Source organism: Periophthalmus magnuspinnatus, chromosome 5, assembly GCF_009829125.3.
Source record: "Periophthalmus magnuspinnatus isolate fPerMag1 chromosome 5, fPerMag1.2.pri, whole genome shotgun sequence".
Taxonomy (NCBI): domain Eukaryota; kingdom Metazoa; phylum Chordata; class Actinopteri; order Gobiiformes; family Gobiidae; genus Periophthalmus; species Periophthalmus magnuspinnatus.
Window position 1 is genome coordinate 24,882,435 of NC_047130.1, and position 12,495 is coordinate 24,894,929.

A 12,495-nucleotide genomic window follows, 5' to 3' on the forward strand; every position below is an offset into this window, starting at 1 on the left:
ATAAAAAGCAGAATCTACCAATAATTAGCTATAAAAGGAACCAATTCACCCCTCCACAACTCAAATCTTATTGTATTACAACAGAAATACTCCAAATCTCCCCACTTTTGCAAAGAAAAAAGGACTCAAAAAATCTTTGAGGCCCAAATATATTGTTCCAGCCTTCATATATTGAACGATAAGTCGATATAGTAATCATCACGACAGACCTACTGTTTACAACCATGTCTTCTTGTACTTCTGGGCCACACATTCAGGACTTCCCAATTGTATTTTTGTGTATAAACTAATTATCAGACCAGTGAAGGACAAAATACATGCTCACAAAATCAGGGATTGATTTCTCTTGTGACTTAAAACCTTATTCGTCCTTATACTGCAATGGTAAAACTAATTCAACCAACACATACCCGCAAAAAAAAAAAAATGTGAAGAGTAAAAATGAAGAACCGTCTAAGGACACTTCAACTGTCTAAAGTACCAGAGAAGCAATAATATTTTAGCTCTCATCTACCTTATGATTAATATTTCCTCTTAGGGCAGTCCAACGATAAAGGCTTAAGCACTTGAAGTCTTTACACTTGTCTGCGACACCTCACCTCCGAACTCCAGGTTCACATTCCCCTGAAAAGCTTTCGCGAATAGAAATGAGATTAAAGATAGCAGCCTGAATAATGCATGGGCAGATAATAGAAATAGGATTAGGAAGTGAAAAATGTGCCAGGGAGAGGACTATGTCATCTGCATCTAACCCTGGATAAAGACTGTCTAAACACTTTCTAAACACACTGTATCCTGCACAATTGGGGTGTTTTCAGATAAATACATCATAGTACTACACCATTACATAATAACTTTGAGATAACTGACAACTCCCTCCAGGAGAATCCTCTTTTCAAGAACCAACAGAAGGTGGGGGTTAAGGTGTATCAAAGTGTTGGGCTTAACTTGGTGGTACGCTTGTACACTCACCTAAAGGATTATTAGGAATACCTGTTCAATTTCTCCTTAATGCAATTATCTAATCAATCAATCGCATGGCAGTTGCTTCAATACATTTAGGGGTGTGGTCCTGGTCAAGACAATCTCCTCAACTCCAAACTGAATGTCAGAATGGGAAAGAAAGGTGATACATCCAGTATGCAGCAGTCCTGTGGGCGAAAATGCCTTGTTGATGCTAGAGGTCAGAGGAGAATGGGCCGAGTGATTCAAGCTGATAGAAGAGCAACGTTGACTGAAATAACCACTCATTACAACCGAGGAATGCAGCAAAGCATTTGTGAAGCCACAACACGCACAACCTTGAGGCGGATGAGCTACAACAGCAGAAGACCCCACTGGGTACCACTCATCTCCACTACAAATAAGAAAAAGAGGCTACAATTTGCACGAGCTCATCAAAATTGGACAGTTGAAGACTGGAAAAATGTTGCCTGGTCTGATTGGACCTCAATTTCTGTTGAGACATTCATATGGTAGAGTCAGAATTTGGCATAAACAGAATGAGAACATGGATCCATCATGCCTCTGTGCAGGTGGTGGTGGTGGTGTGATGGTGTGGGGGATGTTTTCTTGGCACACTTTAGGTCCCTTAGTGCCAACTGGGCATCGTTTAAATGCCATGGACTACCTGAACATTGTTTCTGACCATGTCCATCCCTTCATGACCTCCATGTATCCATCCTCTGATGGCTACTTCCAGCAGGAAAATGACCATGTCATAAAGCTCGAATCATTTCAAATTGGTTTCTTGAACATGACAATGAGTTCACTGTACTACAATGGCCCCCACAGTCACCAGATCTCAACCCTCCTGTGTGACTAAGCCCCTCACCCTATCTCTAAGGGAGCGCCCAGCACCCTGCGGAGGAAACACATTTCAGCCACTTGTATCCGTGATCTCGTCCTTTCGTTCAGGGTAGGAACATAGATTGACTGGTAAATCGAGACCGTCGCCTTTCGGATCAGCTCCTTCTTTACCACAACATACAGATCACCGCATCACTGCAGACGCTGCACTGATCCGCCTGTCAATCTCACACTCCATCCTTCCCTCACTCGTGAACAAGACTCCGAGATACCTGAACTCCTCCACTTGAGGCAGAGACTCACCACCCACCCGGAGAGGGCAAGCCACCTTTTTCAGGTCGAGAACCATGGCCTTGGATTTGGAGGAGCTGATTCTCATCTCGGCTACAAACCGCCCCAGTGCCTGCTGCAAGTCCTGGCTCAATGAAGCCACCAGGACAATATCATCTGCAAACAGCAGAGATGAAATCCTGTGGTTCCTGAACCAGATCCCCTCCAGCCCCTGGCTGTGCCTAGAAATTCTTTCCATAAATACAATGAACAGAACCAGTGACAAAAGGCAGTCCTGGCAGAGTCCTACATGCACCGGGAACAGGTCTGACTTACTGCCGGCAATGCAAACACAGCTCCTGCTCCGGTCATACAGGGACTGGGCAGTCTTTAGCAAAGGGCCATGAAACCCATACTCCCAGAGCACCCCCCAAAGGACACCATGAGGGACACAGTCGAATGCCTTCTCCAGATCCACAAAACACATATGGACTGGTTGGGCAAACTCCCATGAACCCTTGAGCATCTGATGGAGTATAGAGCTGGTCCAGTGTTCCGTGACCAGGACGAGAACCTCACTGCTCCTCCTGAATCTGAGGTTTGACTATCTTTATCTCCAGTAATTAGGAAATATATCAAATAATCAATACTATGAATGTTGTTTTGAATTTAAGAAATGCAAGATTGGATATTGGGAATTGGGTATATTAGTTAAGCCTGTCAGTAAATATATGAAGTAAATATGGATGATAAATGATAATATGGAAACTAATTTATGCCACTGACACAATAAGATTTAAACCACAAAAACTGTTCTAAATCTACAATACTGTTAAAAAGTCCTGAGCTGCAATAAATAGAATGAAACATTTTAGTACTTAGTTTACATTTGTAATGAGTCATAGAAGTTACAAATTTAACATTTTACAGCTTAAATCTTATCATATAGCTAAAAATAACCAAAATGTTCCCAGTAGTGCAAAGAAAATGCACATAAATACTGACAGATCTAGTTATAATAAACACTGTTTGGGACTCATTACAAATAAAATTGAAGAAACATAAGTTGTGATCTTCGAAATGAGGTTTTGCAGCCTTTTCAAATGTGCCTGCTCAAACCTCAACACTTTTCTTATGTGCTTACACTAGGAATGAACACACAGATTACAATATAAACTAAAATATAATAATTGTAACTAACAATTTTAGAAGGAAAAAAGTAATTTCAGTTCAAGCATCTTTACGCCCAAAAAGAAACTTACATATAAAACGGATTTCGCATTTGGCGGCTTATGTCACATTGACTTCACTACCATTCCATCATCCAGAAAGTAGGACAAAGTGGCAAAAAACTGTAAAATTGTCGTGTTTTTCTTCACAGTAATCACAACACAAAAAGTTTGCTTTATTGCATCCCTAGCTTAAATGGTCTCATGTCATTAGGTGCTGCTCATGTGGGGAAGACACGTTGTGCATGTGATGTGCTTCTGCAAAACAATCTCAAGGCATTCTCACTTCCACAAACACGTACAGGAAGTCACCAACCACCATTCTGCAGCGTTCAGGAAACCTTTACAAACCGCTCGACGCCCAGCCTTATATGGACATAAGTACTGACACTGGCATATAATCCAGACAACCTGAGAATGGCATCGCAAAACCTAGATGAATAAGACAATTTCACAAAATAGAGAAACTTGTAAGAACTAATCGGTGTTGATGCTCCTCTTTGCATTAAAATTTTTGCAATTCAGCAGCGATGTCAAAACACACACATTCACATTTTGTTCGATACTTGAACCTCAACAAAGGCAGTGACATTTAGTTTTCACCCTATACTTTTTTTTGGAAGATTATAAGCCCAGCAGATTTCACTTTCTGTTCACCTTCAGTTTTTTTTTAATGCTTTTGATTATCGATGTACTGGTATATATTGACGATTGCATTATTATCAATCTCCCACAGCTCCACTTCTACTTAAAATCCACCTCAACTAGAACAGAATTGAACAAACACCAATCCAGGACTAAAACATGCAAGCAAACCCAGGAGTAACCCAGAGGCCGTTGTGAGAAATAAAAGATTAAATATTTTTTCTAACTAAATAAAAATGTGATAATACTTAAAACTGTAACATAAGCCAATGTAACATGCACCACTAGTTGTATCCCAGTTTGAGAAATGCACTAAATATAAATCTATACAATATTAGCTGTTGTTGCTATTGCAGTGTGCTTGTTCAGCAGAAATACATGTGTTTATAAAGGATTTGGTGGCACTGGCCCGAGACATGACTAATGACACACAAGTATAGGCTCCCTGAGCTTGTGGCCAGTGGTCATTTTGTGTCATGAGATGAATCACGTCTGTACAAGGCTATTATTATGATCAAGAAGCACAGGCCAGCATTACAGACAAGATCCAGAGACAGCCAATTAGGATTCAAAGGTTTGGAGGAAGGTTTTAAGAGTCAATATAGACCAAACCTGATATACAGTATAATTTAGAGTATAGGCCAGTGGTTCTCAAAGAGCAGTAGGGATCTCACTGCCAGTGTTTACTTAGTTTCATTAGATGGTTTAGGTTCCTGTTTGCCCTGGTTGAGTTATAGTGTAGAATTGATCATTCCCACTTTGATTAGACCCTAGTCCTATTTAATTTTGGTCGTGTCTCTTTTTCATCAGCTACATCTTATATGCTAGAGGTAGTACTAAAGGTTTGAGAATTACTGGTATAGGCAACGTAGTTCAACCAGAAGACAATGTTACTACTGTATTTTCCGGACTATACATCGCTCTGGAGTATAAAAAAATGCATAAGAATGAAGAAAAAATAAATAAAAAAAATCACACTGGACTAAAAGGGAAAATTAATTTTACAAAATCTAAGACCAAGAACAGACATTTTATCTTTAAAGGCAAGCTATAATAATAACAATAATAATAAAATGGAGAACAACAGGCTGAATATCAGTACAGCACACCAATGTAACACATTTACCGGTATATTCAGCTACATGGAGCATAGACAGCGAAATTAATACGGGTCTGGTTTGTTAACGTTAGAGATTAGATTTAGTCAGATAACTAAAGCATAAAAAAAAAAACAAGCTAACAAGTTTACTTTTGATCACACTCCAAATGACTAAATTCATTGAATTCTTCATCTTCATCTAATATGTGAAATTATTAAAATATTTTTTTTTATCTAAGTCGCATCTAAGTATAAGTCGTAGCCCTGGTGCAATTTATAGTCTAGAAAATATGGTACTTTGAACAACTACACTAATATCTTGAATGAATTAAATGATGAAAATATTCTTGAGAAGCTAAACAATATACTCAACTACTATAGTATTGCTTTGATGTGTAATTCACAAAAGACTGTTTCCAAATATCTTTTAAACATTGCACAAGCAGCACAACTAAATAAAGCAATCAAGCATTCTGACCAGTTAGGGCTCAGTGATATGACAATTCAAATTGGTGATCTGATTGGCACTCCTATTGATCCGCCTCTGAGTGAGTGAAAGATGGATCTAACCAATCACAGTTAAGAGTGAATTCTCAGAAATAGCAGATTGTGATAAAAATGTAAATTGATCTATGGTCTAAAAATCCGAACATGAAGGTACTGACCCACCCCTAGTGACAACGTATCATGGCTTCATACTGGAAAGGATGTCTTAGACGTGACGTAAACATGGTGTAGTGCAGTGTTTCTCAAATTGTGGTCTCTCACCCATTTGGAGCTACCAATATTTTTGTACTTTCGGTTAATAATCATTATGGACAACTACCTTACCAATAGTTTTAAACCAGATTTAGGACTGATAAGGTCCAGGTTTGGATCTGGTGGTACTCAGAAAGCCAAATATTATGTTACTTGGCAGTTTTGACAGGTTTGAAAGTGCTCAACTGAACCAAAACTGCAGCACTGGTGGGGCATTCCTGGTCTACAGATTAGGTACTTATAGTCCTCTATGGAAAGAACAGTGGAAGTCGTGTGCAAGACAAACGTAGGCTGGTCCAATCACATAAGAGACTGTACCTCAAATACGGAGATGAAACTGATGCCACTTCTGTAATAAAATATACCATTGGAAATGAATACAGAGCAGATGTACATGATAAAAAGACTGCATGACAATTATTGTCACGCTTCTTAGAAACCTCAACCTACATTTAGCAATCAGCCTGTATTGTTTCTGCATGTGGGCGTGTTAGCGGCTCACATGGTTTTGCAGTTAGGGACTTGACACACGAATCAAACGGCTTCCTCCTTCCACTTCCTGAACATCTAAAAAGTAACACACCCAAACCATTTCCACAAGATAATACTTTATCATTCAAGTATCTATAGACATGATGCTGTAAGAGTAAAGATCCACACTTGCGTCACACATTTATGCAACTCATTTTTGTACAAACAATAAGAATGCTTGAGCGATTCTTGAGCCATTTCAGTATGCAAAAATAAGCTTACCTAAATCTAAAATAAGACCCAATTTACACACATTGCAATTAAAAGAATTTCTATCTTATATCTTATTCAAGGCTAAATTAATTATACAACGATTTGGCATGTGCTGTGTACAAAGGGTCATCCCAGTATAACACGATAGGAAATGCATTTCACTGCCCACATAAGCTACACTGACAAACACGGCCATTTCAATCATGAATCATAATTTCAGCTCATTTTTAACAAGTCTGTCTTTTCCAAAACAACCGGCATTTTATCTGTAGTGAATATGTCTTCAGTTCTATCAAAATGACAACACCACCAAGGCTCTTTTGAATGGTTGAATGATTTATAACTGGAAAATTAGATGATTACATCGATTGCCTTGTATTTTGTTTGAGCAAAAAATCCAAACCAGGTGTCAAGTTTTAAAAGGTCTCCCCATTTCTCTATAAAAAAGCATGCATAAAATAAGTAATGTAAAGTCATTTCTAATGGGTATCATATTCCTGGCTAAAGAATCTGCTTAACCAAATGATCTTAATGTCTTCAAGAACTTGTAGATTTTGCAGGGTCATGCAAATAAAATAGGCGGCTAATTGATGTGTATCTTGAAATAACAAACTTAAGACGTGACAACAAAACATGCACCAGTCTCCTTGAAATCAACTCAGAATTTTAAATGTGGAGTGGTCGATATTGGCAAGAAAGGAAAGATTACACTGCTTAATCAATATTCAAATTTTACTCCTTCAAAACTAATTGCAATATTCTAAATGATTCAGGACATCACTCCCCTTCAACTTTAACTTGTCCAACTAGTATCACAATGTCATCCCAGGCACTCCACTGACATCTGGCAACTAACTGTTCACACGAGACAAGGGCACACCAGTTTCATTTATATGGCACTAAAAATAAACACATTCATCATCTACATTCATCCTCAGTTGATAAATAAGTCAGTTTGAGAGCTACAAAAGCACCTGTCAGTCTGATTGTAGGTCTTCACCAGCAGATATAGAGTCCCACATGACAACATAGCACTTAGCTCCGACCCCCTGAGCCATTAGGAGCTTGTCCCAGCAGGAAACACCCCTCTATCACACCCCATCACTGTGAGCATTATTTACTTGGACCGTTGAGTTTGTATGCAAGTTAGATCCCAAATACAGCTGTGACTTGCAATGCATCTGGTATGGAAAGCTAGGAACCGCTTTAAAATAAAAATGTATTTTTAAATTCTATATTTACCAAAAATGAAAATAGTCTTTTTGTGTAATTTTGGTTTGATTACATCTCTATACCTTGGGGATTAAAACGCCTTTCCCTGAGAGAGCTTTTATAGAACAGATTACAATCATACAAGATAAGAAATTTCAACATTCAATTATTTACACTTAATCCAATTAGTTATTGCAGGCCCAGTTTTAAGGCACATACAAAAGATTCCATTTGGTAGATGAAATGAAATAGTACATGCCTGGGTGTCCGGATTGTAAGTAAATAAAAATACTGATTACGCATGATGAAACCACAAAATTCACTAGCTATTACTACGCTAAAGAAAGCCATACAAAAAACAAAAAACTATTTTCTTACAGTAGGGCAGTGCAATTAATAAACTTCCAATTCCACTAATGATTATTGCTGCAATCAAATACAAAAATAGTGTAATAATAACAGATATTATTCACATTAACTCCATTTTAGGTGCACTGACACCCCACCTTCTAATAGTGTTGCCAGAAAACTAAACTTTCAAACTCGATGTTGGTATTAAGGAAAAGACAAGATATTCAACAGCAATTCTGATACCATGATAATTAATGGCCTTATATCTGTCTATTTCTACCCTGTCAATGTGATTTCTAGTTTTCTACTTGTAGTATCAATACTTGCTCAAATTAGTATCACATTTCGATTAGTTTTGGTATCAATTAGTAGCTGATTTTCTATACTTTTGACAACCCTACGCCAAGTGATAATAGTGAATTGAATAACTGAGATTTCAATTATTATTATTTCCATAGTTGAGTGGCCTAATCCTAAACTTAACCAAAGCAAACCAGAACTAAATCTGGTGCAAACATGGATTTACCCAGAGACTAACTATAGCAGTTTTCAAAGTATAATAATGACCTTTCTGTAGTCGCATGGTCTATAGAGAATACAACAAATGTAGGAAATACAAATAAGTATATGACGTAACATGCAACCCCTTAAATGAACACTATTATGATTCAAATACAAAAAGCAGATGAAATATACAGTTAACTTAAGATAAGAGAAAGTAATGGGGAAAAGGAGTATGAGAAAAGGGGCAGATGCACAGAGAGAACACAGCCTCTTCTTAAAGTGGTAGTTTTCCTCATGTGAAAAAGCCTTTTAATAACACACTTGTCCAGTACGCTCCGAATGTCCAAGAACAACAGTTTGTTTTTCTAGCTGCCGCTTACCCTGCTGTGCTGAGTTTGCAGGGAGAGCAGAAGTGTAAGAGTGTTAATGTTTAGGCCTGGTTTAATACTGTGTGTGAATCAAGCTTTCTGGGCACACAGCCAACAGCAGGAGCCCTGACTGTGGAGCAGAGCAGCATGTTGACAAGATGATATCGGACCGAGTATATGGACGAGTGTGTTAGCTAGGGCTGCAGCGACTGATTAACATAATCGTAACTAGTCGACCATTAAAATAATTGCTGACTCTTTAATAAATGCTAATCGTTATCTGGGATACAAACTCTAAAACACATGCCAAAAGATGTTTTATAACAGCGAACAAACCTCCTTCTCAAAGCCTGATCTCCTCAGATCTCAGAAGCAAAGCAGGGCTGGGCCTGTTTAGGGAATACCAGGTGCCACAGTGGGACATCAGTGATTGGTGTGTCTTAGGCAAGGCACTGCACCTACAACGCCTGGTATGAATGTTATGTGTGTGTGTGTGTGTGTGTGTGTGTGTGGGGGTGGGGGTGTGGGGGTGTGTGTGTGTGTGTGTGTGTGTGTAAGTGTTGGTGGTGGTCAGAGCCAAAGAAGCAGATTGGAAGCTTCACTTTCATCAGTCTACCCCAGGGCAGCTGTGAAATAGTAGCTTACCACCACTGAGTTTGAAGTGAATGAATAATGCAAGAAAAAGCATGAAAAAGCAAATTTGAGCATCTGGAAAAATGCATCATCATTATTACTATACAACAGTTTGGGGTTTGTGTCAGTTATACACCATTTGTAAATATACACCACCTCGAAGGCTTCAATCACATTATTTTTGGTCCTTCAAGTAATTAAAATGCATTTAATAAATCTCAAAGTGCAACCAAGATATTTGTGTATGTGTGTGTGTGTACGTGTGTGTGTACTGATTAATAATGCAAGTTACAAGCATGTTTTAGGTGGAACATGCAGGGAGATTAATTATAGCCTTGACATGAGCTCCACCTGGACTGCAGTTGATATGACCAGCTACGGCATTCAACGTAATGAGATATGATAGTGTATTTTTTTGTCCATCCCAAGTGAGCAATAAATCAAATTTAAATAGAAACCAGATCTAATCGTTTCAAATCGTCATTGATCAGCTTGGGGCATTAATTGACATGTAAACAGCTAATCCATGTCATGGGGTTTGGAGCAGAGTTCAGACTTAGTTTTGAGGAACAGATTTTAAATGTTTTTAAGAAATTAAGAAGAACAAACGGTAAGGCTTCCAATCTTGCGAAAAAGTAAAATTAAAAATTGTGTGAGGTAAAAAAAAAAAAAAAAAACAAGCCATGGGGGAAAACCAAAAATGTCACATCAATATGACAATTTCAGAAAGGTTACGTGATCATGACAACTCAGCTAAGAAACAAAAAAAAAACAAAACATAACTGTCGATCTCTTTATAATATTCTTTCTCTGAGGTGAGCTGTAAGTGTAAAAACCTCAATTTTTGGCACGTGTCCCACCAGTTAAACACTGTGCCACCTTTTCCTTCCTGTTTGGTTGAGTATACAATGCCAAATACTCAATTCAGATATTGGCCTGTGAAGTTAAGCATTATAACAGATAGCACGTAATGTTACAATCCAGGAGATCTCCTCATAGGTCAGAGAGAGAGAGGAGAAATTTGCTCCGTCAACAAAATACAAGATATTTTCAATTCTCAAAAGTCCTCAAAACATCGCCTATAAACAGGAAGCCAAAACCCACGAATTGTTTGGTGTAGTCAAAGATAAACCAGAACATGTTTGTGATGTTATGTGCCTGCATCACTGTGTTGCCAGTGAGTAACTGGCAGTGCAATTTTGGGCAACATTATTGCATTTTTCTTCACTCAAATGCCATCTTGATATTTTCAGACATCCTTCCTGCTTCAGAGCATTTGCAAATCTAGTTATGACAACAGGGATGCAGAAGTAGAGTAGAGGTAGGATTTTAGGATGGACAGCCACTCTGGGTTATGATGACCAATATTCTGTACCATGTGACTATTCAGGGAGGACAAGGTGGGGCCAAGATAGTGCCAACTAAACCCATAATCCAGTGATGGTAAAGCCTACTCCAAACTTGCAGGCTTCAGTGTTTTTGGAGCACATTCATGTACGTGCAAAAACATGTTCTTCCCACAGTAATGGAGAAACCCACACTCCAGTATTTGAGTTCAACACAATACTACATTCGGGGTACCTACCTAAAAGCAGCAACTTCACCTCTCTAGCCGCCTTCTCGCCGTCCTCTCGGAGATTTTTGTCAATCATTTTGGACCTCTCCGCGGCGGCCTTATCTTCTGCGCTCACCGTGCAACCCATGGCTCCTCCAAACGCAACAAATTCGACGCTTCGGGGGCTACTGGGTCTTTCTCCCGAACTGCCACCACACCACAGCGAAATGCCCACAGAATACAAAACGTAGGCTGCTTCCCCTTTTTCCCCTTTCCAGCTGAGGGAAATAAACGATTTTCTTTCACGAGTTCACGAGAAAAAAGTCAAGTCTTCCTGTTTAAAACTCGCTGCTAAAAACGACGTTTCATTTGGGGTGGTTTTGGTGCTATTTGCTCGCTAGTACTTCTGATCCATGTCGGCTGCGCTATGCGTGCGTCTTGCATCCATTCACACTCCGTCAAAATGCCAATGCTCACTGCTCAATACGCACACACTTCACTTGCCACGGCCTGCCCCGGTATACACTGAAGTCTTCCTTTTTAATTAGCGAAACATCTCCACTTTACGCTCATTTTAATGTTCAAAGATGCGCAAAAAGTCCACGGCCAAACTGCAACGAGCCAGGGGCGTAACGCGGGCTCAAACTGACACGATATATCCCCAATTAGCCCAGGTGAGCGTTGACACCGTATCCAGCTTGGAACCAATTAGAAGAGAAGCGAAGTGAGGCGTGATTTTGAGTAGAAGCGTGCTGGTGTAGCGTGCAGACTGCAGTGGGCGCTGTGCCACCACCGTCATGGTTGTTTCCTCTGTCCACTCTTCACACGCGGGCAGAGAGAGAGAGAGAGGAGGAAGAAGAGTGAATTTAGAACACAATGTCCGCGATAACAGTCCGGGGTAGGGACAGGAACACGTAGGGTTTTCACGGGACTGCAGCGCGTTCTACAGCCACAATAGCCGACGTGTCAATGTGTCACTTGTTAATGAAATACCTTGGCACGTAATTAGGCCGAGGGAATAGAAAGGGGAACAGCGCCCTCTCCTGGACGTATTGAGGTGTTGTATGCACTGTTAGATATCATTGGGAATAGAAAATGCTTACAGTGATAGATGGTTCCTCTGATGCTGGCCAGAAGAAGCATATCCATTAGCAAATTACGCAGCCTTTACGCACGGCCATTACTACGAGGATCAGAGCCATATCACTTCCAATATGATTTATTTTAGAGATTAATCAATTTTCCCTTTCAACAACACTATTAAATAATATATCCTACTTTGGGATCCATGCAATTTTGCCACCTGCAACTGCATCT

The 12,495-nt window shown here is 39.4% G+C and overlaps 1 protein-coding gene across 1 annotated transcript in view; it reads right to left on the reverse strand.

The window, feature by feature from the left end:
• Nucleotides 1-12,119, reverse strand: part of LOC117370514 (guanine nucleotide-binding protein G(i) subunit alpha-2) — a 45,620-nt gene extending 33,501 nt beyond the window's left edge. The window contains exon 1 of the mRNA XM_033965959.2: nucleotides 11,209-12,119. Within this exon, the coding sequence (XP_033821850.1) occupies nucleotides 11,209-11,326 (118 nt within the window). The 5' untranslated portion in view covers nucleotides 11,327-12,119. The remainder of the gene's footprint in view (nucleotides 1-11,208) is intronic.
• Between the last annotated feature and the right edge of the window lie 376 nt (nucleotides 12,120-12,495).